This window comes from Colobus angolensis, unplaced genomic scaffold (assembly GCF_000951035.1).
Source record: "Colobus angolensis palliatus isolate OR3802 unplaced genomic scaffold, Cang.pa_1.0 Scaffold78, whole genome shotgun sequence".
NCBI lineage: Eukaryota > Metazoa > Chordata > Mammalia > Primates > Cercopithecidae > Colobus > Colobus angolensis.
In genome coordinates this window covers 7,958,935-7,973,389 of record NW_012121598.1, presented here as the reverse complement: position 1 = coordinate 7,973,389, position 14,455 = coordinate 7,958,935, and the positions used below count along the sequence as shown (strand labels likewise).

At 34.4% G+C, this 14,455-nt stretch overlaps 1 protein-coding gene across 4 annotated transcripts in view; it reads left to right on the top strand.

Annotated features, from left to right (window-relative positions):
* The window catches only part of FAM214A (family with sequence similarity 214, member A), a 101,707-nt gene that overhangs the window by 17,310 nt on the left and 69,942 nt on the right, over positions 1-14,455 (top strand). Inside the window, exon 1 of one of the 4 annotated variants that reach the window (XM_011928639.1) lies at positions 9,192-9,372. The exons of the other annotated variants lie outside the window; for them this stretch is intronic. Coding sequence (XP_011784029.1) covers positions 9,336-9,372 — 37 coding nt within the window. The 5' untranslated portion in view covers positions 9,192-9,335. Of the gene's footprint in view, positions 1-9,191; positions 9,373-14,455 lie in introns of those variants that run through there. 4 annotated transcript variants of the gene reach the window in all.

The window sequence follows — 14,455 nt, the reverse complement described above, 5'->3', positions numbered from 1 at the left end:
TCCTGACCTAGTGATCCGCCCGTCTCGGCCTGCGAAAGTGCTGGGATTACAGGCTTGAGCCACCACGCCTGGCCATCTCCTTTCTTAAATATTGTTTCTCTGAGCATGTGTGTCATTAAGTTGGCATACTAACTTTTCAGAAATTGAGGTAAAGAACATCCCTATGCCTCTGAGTAGTTATTGTGTTGATTGAATGCAGGTTTTGCAGCCACACTTCTGTGGTTCAGGAGGTTGTAGTCTAACCCTGGCCTGTACCTTTTGTAGTAGCTTATGGTGCAGAATTTAGGTATTTACCAGGGTACTCTAAGTTGCTAACAACAACAACAAAATTCAGGTTGCATAGTGGTACATATTAAATCCACTTTTAAAAGTTCAGGATGTGAAAATAATTTTGTTATTCTGAAATTACTCACAAAATCACTCTGTCACTAGAAACCACAGTTGGAAAGATCCTTAAAGTGTGTGAGTTTCTTTCATTTTTACAGTTGAGAAAACGTAAGACCCAGAGAAAAGCAACCTATCCAACTAAAAAAGTAAAACTCAAATTCCCTGCTAGTTGCTTTAGTATTTTCTGTATTTGGTATTACTTCTAGCCTCTAGCAGAGCACAGTTGCCTGTAGGTTCTGGCACCAGAAATGAAATAATGATCATCTGGCTTTTATCAGGAAACTGGAAAGGAACAGACTAGGTGATTATATTTTGACATTGTTCTCAAAGTAATACATGCATACTCTTAGAAGTAAGTCGAATGGTAATAAGTAGACTCAAAGTGAATAAGACATTTCATTCTTGAAACTAGGAAGCTAAGAAAGAGATGGATATAAAGAAATAAGAAATTAGAAATAATGGTCAAATTTAAAAATCAGGAAATAGTACAAACTATTTAGAAATATAGAGGACAATATTTTTCTTTAGTTTCAATGTATAAAAAATGAGGCTAGTGATAGTACCTACTTAAAGGGCTATTGTAATGAGGAAATGAGATAGTCCATATAAGGTGCTTAGAAAATAGTATTTGGGCCAGGCACGGTGGCTCATGCCTGTAATCCCAGCACTTTGGGAGGCCGAGGCGGGCGGATCACCTGAGGTCGGGAGTTCGAGACCAGCCTTACCAACAAGGAGAAACCCCATTTCTACTAAAACTACAAAAAAATTAGCCGGGCATGGTGGCCCATGCTTGTCATCCCAGCTACTCGGGAGGCTGAGGCAGAAGAATTGCTTGAACCCAGGAGGTGGAGGTTGCAATGAACCGAGATCGAGCCATTGCATTCCAGCCTGGGCAACAAAGGCAAAACTCCATCTCAAAAAAACAAAACAAAACAAAATAGTATTTGATTCTGAATAAATACTCAATAAATTTGCCTATCATTGTTAATAAATTAGCATCTCTTCAATATGTAAGATAAACACATTCCAAATGCGCTGAAGGAAATATACAAAGGCTAAGAGAGTGGCTAAGTGAGAGCAAGGAGAAGTCCTCTTTGGTTTGAATGGTTAAGTAAGGCCCCTGAGAAAATGAGCAAAGGATGAGAAGGCACCAGTTGTGTAAGGGGGAAGAACATCCCAGGCCAAAGGTATATGTGCAAAGGTCCTGAATTTAGAAAGAGTCTGGCATGCTTTAGGAACTGCAAGAAGGCCAGCCACTATATGATAGTTTGTGCTTCCCTCATTTCTTCATTTTATACTGTCTCCTTCACTAGAATAATTGTTCTTCAAGGGCAGTGATGACATCTGACTTCTTCCCAGCTGTTTTCCTCACACCTGTCACAGGTTGACACAGAATTAGTATTTATTAGATGCTTGATAAAAAATTAAGTGCCTATTGCTTACTTAACAACTATGTAAGTTCTAAGATACCATAATTTTATGTTTGGGCTTTTATCAGTGAGTTTCATGAAATACAAAATTCACGCTTAAAAAATTTAACATATTTAACCGTTTTATATCTCTAACTATACCATTAAGTTCAAACTATTTTAATGGGCTGGGTTAAATGCTACATAGGATGGTCCTGGTTTATGCCTGTTGTCCCTGTGTCCAATCCTATTTCATAATGGTCGCCTTTCACTCTAAATGTGTTACCACTGTTTGGATCATGAATTTTATTCTTCAATTTTTTAATACATATTTTTTTTCTTTTTAGAGACAAGGTCTTTCTGTGTTGGCCAGGATGGTCTTGAACTCCTGGCCTCAAGCAAACCTCCCACCTCAGTGGACAATGAATTTTATGATAACCGTAATAGTCATTTTACTGTTCTGCTAGTGCACTCAAATCTTGTCTTTCATTAACTGGTATTTCATTCTGTACTTAGATAGCTTAAATATAGATTAAAATAGCTGATTTGCCCCAGCTGTGTTTTGTAGGATATTGCATCTAATATTTTGTAATTTACATGGGCCCTTGTATGAAATCAAGGGATTGACAACATGGGATGCTTGTTTTGATTTAGTACAAAACACTTGGATTTTGTTTTAGAAATGCTCTATTTCTAAAATGTTTCTCCCAACATCCATATTTTGACAAAATGTTCTTTTTGGAAGCGATACGAATTCTTATGAATATTTCCTTCTGCAATATAGTTGTGATTATATAGTCTTATTGGTTAAATATGACAACACTTTAGAATTTAACTGTTAGAAATAGTAAAACCTTAGACATTTGGACCATTCTCCCTCTCTTGTTCACTGAAACAAGTATTCACTGAGCACTTTCAATGTGCCTGGCGTATGTGCTGGAAGTACTGTGATGAGCAAGAGCTAACATGGCCTCTGCCCTCAGAAACTTGTAGTTTGAAAAAAAAAAAAAAAAAAAAACAAAGTCCTTTCTTCCTGGTGCAACAGGTGAATCAGAAGCTGAGGTTATCCTGTGATGTTTTAGAAGAGGTGGGACTTGGGAGTAGAGGAGCTGGCCCAGAGGAATAAGAGAGTATCAGATGGCCTGTACAAACTTACAGAAATTGTACACTCTACTATCCCTTTCTTTTTTTGTTTATTGATACAGGTTCTTGCTCTGTTGCCCAGGCTGGAGTACAGTGGCTTGATTGTGGCTCACTGCAACCTCCAATTCCTGGGCTCAAGCAATCCTCCTGCCTCAGTCCCTGAGAAGCTGGGACTACAGTGTGCACCACCATGCCCAGCTGATTTTTAATTTTTTTTTTTTTTTTTTTTAGAAAAAAGGTCTCACTGTTGCCCAGCCTGGTCTTAAACTCTATCCTCAAGCAGTCCTCCTGTCTCAGCCTCGTAAAGTCTGGAATTATGAGCATGAACCACCATGCCTGACCTCCACTATCCCTTTCTATTTGTGGTGGTCTCCAATATTTTGAGTTTGAATGGGAGGGGGCATGTATGTTTGATGGTTTGTTTTGTTTTTGTGAATGAAGAATGAAAAATTATTCCCAGTAAGTGCAAGCTTCAATTGAGGAGCTCAGTTTATGAGGTCTTACTGTTGTTTCCTCTCTTAGGTGCTGCAGTTAAAATCTTCTTGGTCTAAAATGGTAAAAACTATTGAGGTATTCAAATAAGTACTTTATAAACTGAAATTGCATTGAAAATGGAGAGCTCTCATAGAAAGGTTGACTCTAGCATTTATATAAGGGAAAAGACAACTGTTGTTTCCCTCTACACAGAAAGCTATATTCGGTAGTTATAGCATTTGTACATTGTGAATCCTTAGGGATCTTTGAACATCTGTGTCTTTAGTAGTGTCACCTCTAGGAAAAGAGGGTCTGTAGAATTGAGTGGTGACAGCCTGTGATATATGTGAATTTTGGCTGTAAGTCTCTAGTGACTATTTTCTCCAACTCTATTTAGTACAATTCTACCTAATTTCAGCTGTTGTGCTTCCAAAGTCCATGTTTGTTGAATATGATATGGTAAAAACCAGTATCTATTTGGAGACAGTGGGAGGGATGGTAGTAATTGAGAGACAGTGTCAGATGGAGCAGTGGCCTTAGCATTGTTTTGACTGCAATCCACAATTAGACGTTTCACATTGCTGCCCCATAACAACATCCATATCAACCCCTGCCCAAAAACAAGTTATTTACCAATCTTGCCATGAGCAATGATGACTGATTTTTTTCTTTTTTCTACTTTATTTAAGAAGAAAATGACAGTCTCAACCCCTTATATTAATTTTATAGCACATTAATTCCACAGATTGTTTTAGCACTTAGAACTAAAAGTGTTCAAGATTTGATTTTGTTACCTTCTCTGTGTAAGCTTAAGTTGCCAACTTACTCTGCGTTGCCATTTGATTGATTAAAACTGGGATAGTAATAGTATTTTACACCATTTTATAACTTTGTTAGAATGACATAACCTGAGTGAAGTGGTTGTGCCAGGCACTTACTAAACACACAGTCAATGAGTAGATTCTCTCCAAAGTTTGTTAGCTTAGGGAATTGGGAGGATGTCACTGACAATAATGGTGACTCTTGTTCAGAGGAAAACTAATTCAGTTTTAGACATGCTAGAGTTTGAGGTAGCCAAAAGAGTTTAGTCATATCACTTGGAAGCAAACCAACATAAAATAATTTCAAATAAGCAGATTTTTTAAAATGTTAAATGCAAAGCAAACAGTATTAAAGCTTTGGGGACTTAATGATTGAGTCTCCTTAAGCTACACAAGATTGACTAAATACACATACAGCTTTTTCACTCAACCAGATTTCTGTTAACAGTCTCCAGAATTTAAACTGCAGAATCAGTCATTTGTATGACTGTTTGTCTCTGTTAGCAGAGATAATGACATGTATCAGTAATAGGTAATTGTGGAAAAAAACCACAGCACTTGGAATTAAACCTAGAGTAGGTGATTCTTACAAGGTGACCTACCTCAATTTCTATGATCCAGTTTCTTCATCTACAAAATATTATTTCACAAAGTTGCAGTTGTCAAAGGGACAGGTAAATATGGGATCCATTGTCTTCATGGAAAAACTTGTCGTAAAATGTTATTTTATTATAATAAAAATGTATGATTGGTTTTCAATCTAAGATTGAATCAAACATAGCATTCTTTGTAATAGCAGGAGATTAACAACATCCCATAATATATCTTTAAAAGAAGTATGCATAAAGAAAAACCCATATGCACCTCTGCACACATTTTATGTAATGGTGGTGATTTACTTTACAAAGTATATAGGATATTAAAAGTGAATTCTTAATACATGATCTTGATTCTTATTAAATCTGACTTATGTGTCTACAAGATATTATTAGACGAAGTGTTTGTCTAGTAGCTTAGCTTATAAATAACCCCTGTTCTAGCTCATTTTAAACAATGTAGTATGAATGATGCCAAAAAACAGGCTAGAACATTTTCTTCTTTCCAAGATCTTAGATTTTGTAAACAAGGCACTACTCCTGGAACTAATCTAGGTCATCATAACCCAAAATCTTTTGAAAGATGAGATCCTCAATTAAGTCTCTTAGGTACTTTTTAGCATTTTAATTTTAAGACTGTGTTTAACTCTTAAAACGGTATATTTGGGTTGCTGTTTGGCCATTTGGTTTATTTGTACTTTGTTATAATGAATACAAGTCAGTGGGTAATCATTGCAGCAAATATGATTGCTGGGAATCTCATGTAAATGGCAGTCACTCTAATGTATGGTTTAATTTATCCCTGAAGTGACCTGAACATCATATTTTGTTTTTTAATAAAAACTGATTTAATGATGTCATAAATTTCTCTATTTTCCAAAACTGTTAATGTTAAATTTTAACTATTGCTTAGTCTTCCTTACAAATTAGTTATTCAGCTGTTACATGTATTGTTAGATGTGACATTATTTAAGAAACTTAAAAAAAATTCAGCGTCACAGAAATCTTTCTTTGGTCAAGAGTTGTTTCATTCCCGTTTTTATTAATACTGTGTACAACTAATGTATGCTAATGTATTGCTGTTATTTGTTGTGTGCGTGTGTGTGTATGCAGACAAATGGTTATGTCATGTAGACCTGATGTCTGCAAAGGGAAAGAGGAGACTTCAAATTAAGAGCCCAAGTACTCACCTAGGTGGTTTATAGCACTTAGAGAAATTATTATTCCCACTTTTCAAATAAATAGATTCAGGCAGATTACATAATTTGGTAACACATCCTGTAAGTGGAAGGAGCTTGAATTTGTGGCTTTCCTCCTCCATTATGTCTTGCTGCTTTAAGGGGTCTTTCCAGTCATGAGGCTGGATTTTGTACCAGTTTTAATCTGTGGGGATAACAACTACCTAAGGATCTGAGAAGAGTATGTAAAGGGATTAGCATCATGCCTGGCCCATGGGCCAGTAGGTAGTGGCTATTTAATATATACATATAATATATATTTAGTAATTATTTTTATGTGTATATGTGTAGTAGCTATTTAATCATTACCTTTGAAGGGCTCTTTTTTCTATCTGCAATAATTTTTTTTTGTTTAGAAAGTCTCAAAGATAGCATGATTATCTCTTAAATTATCTTACTATCAGTATATCTCAGTTATTTCTGCTAACAGAAAGCATAGATGATCTGAAATAGTTATTTGAAATTTTTGCATTTTGTATTTGGAATATATAGTTTTGTTTTTAAAACTTTTGTAAAAGATCTACTATCCTATTTGTTTCCCTGCAGGAGCATGATATGTTTCCTGAACTGTCCATTTAGAGAGCATACTTAACAACCATGCTAGGTGGGTTCTGGAGGAGTGGGGGAAGGAGGTTTGTCATGGTTGGGAATTGAGAATTGAGAATTTGGGACTAACACTTGTGTAGAAATTCATGTTATTCAGATTCTTAGTTTGTAGTCTTGAGATTTACAAAGTAGATAATGTGCCATCATTGTATAGCATACTCATTATTTAGTTTTGTGTACCAAGATGAGCAAATTGGGGAAAAGCAAACTTTTTTCAAAAATATATGAAGTGCTGTTCTGAAATTTGTTGGAAAACTAGCAGCAGAGAGGGGAGCATTTCACTAAATAAAATACTGTCTCAGTTGGATTTAACTTTTTAAGGTGGCACATCTATTTAGAGTGTCTTTTATCATTTATAATTACATGTGACTAAATACATTTAATGTTTTTTCTGTAAATTCTTTTTTATATGACATCAATAGATTTATATTATAGATATATGATATCACTAGCCTTTAATTTTAAAGTTTAAGGATTATAACTGAAAGAAAATATTCCAAAACAACCCTGGGATTATATATTATGGGAGATAGAAAAAGGTTGATTTTGAAATATAAATTTATTAATCCAAAAAAATTTTAAATTTGATTTCCTTTAACTTCTAGTTGTGACTTGTAAATTTTAGATCTAATTTCCTTATTTAAACAATGAAGATGGTCAAGTAAGATGTTCTACTTGTACTAGTCACCTCCCATGATTGTGAAATCAAATCAAATATTGTATAAAATATAAATGAGGCATGGTGCTAGGTAAACAAGTAGGCATAGTACCTACCTTTAAAGCACTTACAGTATGATGGAGGAGACTCATTAAACCAGTCATTTTGTAAACAGTCTTCTACATTCTATGAACTAAGTGTTAAGGAAAAAGTACAGTGGGCCTGTGACTAGTCTTGGATTAGGAGTTGTACAGATGAGGAAACTGAAGCTCATAATGGTGTAATAATCTTATATGTGGTCTCACTGTTAGTAATGGCAGATTCCTGTTTTGAACACAGGTTGGCCTGCCTCCAAAATCCTTGCTCTCTCTACCATGCCATTCTTTCTCTGAGTCACCTACCTCAGGCTTATTGTGTTTCCAAACACGTCTTGTTATTTCTCAGGGGGCTTAACAGCTCTCCCTCTGGCTAAATGTGGAGCGAGTGATCAGATTCTTTAAAGTAATGAGATTTCTTTAAAGCAATAAACCTCTTCCAGATTGTATTTCTTCTGTACTATAGAACTCCAGGAATCCTAGAAGCTTCTTCAGGGGTAGAAATCTTGTGGATTCTGGGTCTGAGATGAAATTGCGTGCTATTTGTGGCTTCTCACTTAAAAATAGCCTCATAGTGCTCATGGGACACTTTAGTAACTCCAACATTTCCATCAGCCTCCACTCCCTAATGCCAAGACACTCAAGATAAACAAAGATCTGAGTAGTAAACGGCATGCTTCTGCTGTTGCCTCAGCCTACTCCCACAAACCTTTCCTGTATAGAAGTCCTAGAGCTACCACTGATAATGCATTTTATAGGAAGAATGCAAATAAAGAGTTCCATTGCTTTAAACGTTTGAAAACCACCATCCTAGTTGATGTGACGTTCAGGGGAAATACTTCTAAAGTGAGAAATTTTTATAATTCATCACATCTGTTCATCCCCTACTACTTTCATTGATTCTCCCAAACAACTTTGTAAGCTGGGGAGGGGTTTTTGCTGTTACGTGGAGACAGTATGAACTGGTAAACTGAAGCCCAGTACTTGAAACCTGAAAAAAAGTCTATGCTTTTATGTCTCTGGGTAATTTTATGATAACAAAAAGTAAATGAATTTAAGCTAAATGTCATTCTTCTATGTATCCAGAGACATTTTACTATAAAGACCTAGTTAAATCTTGTATTGTCAGAGACTGTGAAGTAACTGATAATTTTTCCTTTCTGAATCTTTTTCTAGTCAGTCTGGTAACCTGTTTCTTTAGCCCTCTTAAAAGGTACTGCATGCATTTGAGGAGAGACCATTTCAGGACCTATCCCATTTTAAACAGGTTGTGCTTTTCTAGGAATTTGTGAAGTTTGTTGTAAAATACTTTATAGTTCTAGGTATATGGAGGTTAATGCTTTATTCTGATTATTGTAAAGTTTTTTATTTACACATTTTCACAGGGTTTCATTTGGTAGACCTGATTTAATTTAAATGTGAAGTAATTGATTCCCTCCACAACCCTTCTTTGTCTTCAGTTTCATTTATTTCACTAACTGAGATAAATTTTTGTCTCATGAATTTCTCTGTTTTAAAAGCAACTAAAGAAACACATTTTAGGGGCTTACACTAGAATACTTTGCCATTGTCAGTCTACTGTTCTTTCCTTTCAAGTTGCCTAAACACAGCTGAGTTCCTAAGACGAGCAAAGAAAACATGACAGTGCTGCCAAGTAGACAGGAAGCTTTAGTGGACCTAGTGAGCAGGGGAGGTTGAGCACACCCTCTGTCCAATCAGCTGTGAGTGCTGTTGCTATGTGCGCTCTTACTCTGCTGCCTTTGTGAAAAACCTTGCACGGAGGGAAGCGGAATCAGCACCCAACGCTGAACATTTGTTTTAACCGCTGCAGACATCTGGATCCCTCAGTTACTGATAGTATAGCTATTGATAGCCAGAAGGCAACTTCTTTTATACAAGGATTCCAGTATGGTTTTCAGTGGAAACAAAGGGCTTCACAGAGAAGGTGTGTAGTGAAGTGTTTTTAACGGCTTTATTTTTAAGCTTCCAGTTTTCTGTAGCTGTTTACCAGTTGGTTGAGGTGCTTGTTTTGCATGGATTTTTAATAAATAGGTCTAGGAAAATTATCTCACTTTGAAAACCATTGAACTTAGAGAATTTTCTTTAGCTTCATATAGCCTGTTTTCTTTGAACAGCAGTACTGAAAAGATTATTAAAATGCTGAACTGAACAATGAATAGGAAGAAAAGAAACCAAATACAATGTGCTCACTTTAATGGGGAAAAAATGTGATACAAATGAGAATACAGGGAAGAGAATGTGCATTAGCCAGAAGCATTAACTGTATATGGGGGCAGGAGGTGTTTTTTAAGTTAAAGCTGTTAAGACAAATGTATTTTAAATAAGCTGCCTATTTTTAATTGAATTCATGTTTCTGAATTTGACAAAGATTGTCAGAATTTAACTAAGTGAGATTTTTGACATAGTTTAAGTAATTAGTGTGCTAAAATCTTTTTATAAAGCATTTCTGAAAATCCTACCTCAAATTGTGCAATCTCTTAATTATTTAATCCATTGACTAGTTCTGTGCAGTTCAGGTAAAGCGTCATAATTCAACTGCAAAGTCAGTGTAGTGTTCTATTAAACATCCATATAGAAAACTGAAAAATAAAGGATTTTGAAGACAACATACAAGGTTAAGCTAGTATTTTAAAATTGAAGTAGACCTCCTCAATGTAATAATTGTATATCTGACTTAGTTAATACTTCAAATATAGTCAAATCTTATTAAACTACACTAATATATGTGATAATTGAACAAAGTATAGGTTACCATTTGTTTATACAGGATCTGGAAAAATTGGTCTGTTCAACAGATTATAGGAAAGTTTTAAAGTGTTTTAGTAAACAAAAGGTCTTTTTGTATCTTTCTCAAATACTGTGAAATTGAAGTTTACGTATGTGATTTAGCTAATGATACTTTTAATTAAAGCAGAGCAGACTGATTAGCATAGTGCCCATTTTACGAACAATCTGTATTGAGCTAATAACCAGTTTTTCCTTTGCTTTTTCGTTTTACGTGGCTAAGTGGCTTTTAATTCACTCAGTGATGTATGTCTGATGAGTAAAGTTAGTATAAGCTCAGAGTTAATATTAGGGCTTTGTTATCTCTACAAACTATATAGTTTGGAATAGGATGGGTTTGTTGTTCTTTTCAAAAAATACCTGTCATTAGAAAGTCTTAACAATCAGTGTTAGCATTTCTGGTAAGGAAAGAAATTTCTTTTCTTTAAAAAGAACTCAAAATATATCCCATGCTTTTGTGCCTTTTGTTGATCTTTTTTAACAATACTATGTATATAATATTTGTATTAAAAATATTTCTAATAATTGGTGAAAATTTACAAAATAGCCCTTAAAGATTAAAAAAGTGTTTTACGTAGACCTATATGTGGCTGAAGTTTAAAAGACTGGCATTTCTTAGATTTTCAAGTTTGTAAGGTGCAGCCAAAAACTTGAATTTGATAGAAGTTATAAAAATTATAGCAAAATAAAGTTATGTTATTTGGACTTGATGGCCTCCACAATGTAAAGCACTCACTTCAAGAAGAGCAGCTGTGTGTAGAAGGGGTAGGGGTATGACAGGGAGTTTGGAGTGAGAGGCAGACACAGGCAGAGAGGACTCAAGTTTGTTAAATATGACTAACCACATGAAGGTCAATCTAGTAATTTTCATTTTTTGAGCTGTAACTCTCATCAATTACTAATTTTATTTTCTAATTATAGAACCATAACAATGAAAATTTTGCTTAAATTGGTTTGCTACCCATTTTGTGTTGGTTTATTTCATAAAAATTAATAGAACCTCCAAGAGAAAGGCTATTTCTCATTCATATGCTGCAAAAGACGGGGGAACATGAAATTGTAAAAAAGTTGAGTGTACTGCTGTGTCACACAGAGGCTTTGCCATTGTGTTCAGGAGGAATATTATTGGCAGAATTCCAGACATTATTCCTGGGCTTAGCACCTAAAAATGTTTTATATACTGGAGCATCTGAAAGTTCCTATTCAGTAGCAGAACTTCAGGGTAATTGAGCTAGCATATTTCAATTTTTTTGTATTTGTCTGTTATTTGACAATATAATTTTTATTGTCTCTGTCTATGTCATATCTTTAAATTGGCTATTTTGTGCTTATGGAAAAATACTTTAGTTCTCAAAACAGTGATTTCTTTTTTGTTTTTGCCTCTTTATAAGGAATAGCAAATAGAAGTGCTACTATTTACTAGATGCAGTGATTGCTACAATTGGTTTTAAGTAAAACAGATTGTTTTTGATTATTTTGAAATCAGGCAATAATATATAAATGTTGTTTTGTTTACAGTTCTTTAAAACATCTGTAACGTAAAAACTCAGATTGGGAAGGGGTAACAATCTGAGTTTTTCTTTTTCTCTAAGTGTTCTGTGAAAATCTTTTGTTAAATCATTCCTACTTCAGGTATTATCACAAATGTTTGGTTTCTATATGTATGCCTTAAGTGCTGTATGACACATGTTTTCCTTGAGTCTTCCTTGCAGAAATTTCATTACTTGTTCATAGTTTGAATCCAAGAAATACTCGCTTTTCATAGTCAGCAGGGCCAAAAATTTGGTCTTGACAACTTTTTGTCAGACATTTTCACATATCGACAGTGTTTTTGCATAAACTATATTGCTTTTTCAAGTATATAGTAAATCTTTTTTTTAATCTTCAGATGTTATAGTATCAAAAAATCAAAGACCTAAGTTTTAAAAATAAAATTGTTTGCAGTATTACTTGAATCTATTATATAATCCTTTGTGATGAGGCTCAGTTATAAAAGTGACAGCATGAGGACTATTGAGAAACTAGAAATATCTTTCTATTCTTTTCTTCACTGGATTCCTCGGTTTTACTCATTGAAAGACTTCTGGACTTCATAGGACTTGAAGAGAAGGTTTATAATAAGCCTAGGGACAGTAAAATTATAAATTTGAGAAAGTAGTCAAGATAATGTATAAAAAGTAATCAGCCCCTAAGGCTCATACACAGTTGGGCCTCAGATTTTGCTATAAGCTTCCTGTCATCTATCATATTATAGGGATACTATGTGAATCAGTTATGTGTATTCCTGTTCTTTAACATTGCTAAATATTTACCATTAAAATTTATGTTGGTTTCTGTTTTCTTAATATTTTGAAGGTGTTTTGCTTTTTGAGGTTCAAATTTTGGGTGGTGGGTACAAACATACAGTTAGAAGAAACCAGTTCTATCATTCAACAATATGATAGGAAATTATAGTTAATATTTATTGTATATTTCAAAATACCTAGAACAGAAGAATTGTAATGTTCCCAGCACAAAGCAAATATAACTGTTTGAGTGATGGATATTCCAGTTACCCTGATTTGATCATTACGCATTGTATACATGTGTTAAAATATCACATGTACCCCCCAAAATACATACAACTATGGTACATCAATAAATAAAAGGGAAAAACAATTTTGGGTGGATTGCCTGTATAATTTATTATTTAGCTGTGTAATATTGGGCATAGTTTCACCTTCTGGGCCTTAGTATCCCCCTCAGTATCATGAGATTTTAGGATGATTTTGGGATTTAAATGAAAGAATGTGTGAAACTACTTAGATTCATTACTACTTATTAGTTATTATAATAAAATGTGAGATTTTATTATAACTTTTCTTTAAAATTATTCTACATTAGAAATGTGAATATGTGAAGTTTTCTCAGTGTTTTGAGAATTTTAAGCATAGTTTTTTAGACCTTTCCCTAAGATATACTTCTAGGTTTCTCAGTTTCCTAAGATACTTCATTAACTGGAAAGCCATGGAGATATGGGGATTGGGACAGAAAAAGAAGACAGGATTCATGGGTAAGTGCATGGCTAAATATCTGAAGAAAGGTAATAGTCAATAGTGATAAGGAAAGAATGAGTAAAATGAGAAGAGACATAGAAGGCAAAAGAAACATTTGTTCTGTTGGTAGTGTTTTGATAACATATTAATATAGTTTGATTATTGTAGTGTTACTTTGTTTCTGTTTTGTGTGTATGTACACTCATGTGTGTGCTAACACCCCCAGATCTTCCCCACCCCTCTGACCCCCACAAATGCTGAGCTGATTGACTAGCTAAATCCCTTGGTGATTTATTTACTGGGAAGTAACTTGTTTCTGACTTTTCTTTTGAATTCCTCAGCTAGAACTGAGCTAAAGGTGACATTGTAATTGCCTTCCATATTAATGACAAGGGACAAGCCAGCTGCCTGGAAGGTAGAAATTAAATATCATAGATATGAGTGTAATTGTCTTGAAATATTAAAATTTAAGACTAAAAATCTAATGTTGGTGTGAAAACTCAAACTTCAAAGCCAAAATGCTCTTTTTTCACTTTCATAATTACACAAAATTTCAGCTTTTTTCAACTAACCACAGTATTTTCGTTGCTTTGAGCTGACATACGTTATTTTGGGAGAGAGGCTTAATCTGGGTTCCATTCTATTTTTCATATTTTCATTAAGGGTAAAATTTTTGTGATTTTTTTTTTTTTTACATAAATTTATTTAGCCCTCCAATTTGCTGGAAGGTGCAGGTTAGCTTATTGAAAGACAACACACAAATATAAAACAAAACAAAAAGTATTTTCCAAGTATACTCCATTTTATCACTGTCATTGAGTCCAGTAATATTAACCAATCAGCTTCTGCATTGGGCCCAGAGACTACTTGCAATTGACAAAGGGGGAGGACAACCCTTTAAGAAATAGGTATCCTAATTTTAACTGACTACATTGCGTTGGTGTATATGTTTTTGGGTAATGTATACTTACCTTAAATCGCTTCTCTCAAAAATACCCATGTAGAAAAAGAATGATTGCTGTATGTCAGCATCTTCTGCTGATCCTTTTGAGAATCTGCTTAATGCTATTAACCCCCTTGCTAGGGGGAAAAACACATCTGTGTTTATATACACATAATTTTGTGGAAAATAGCAAAGAGGATCATAAATTACCTTAGGTTAAGAAATTTTTTTTTTTTTTTTTTTTT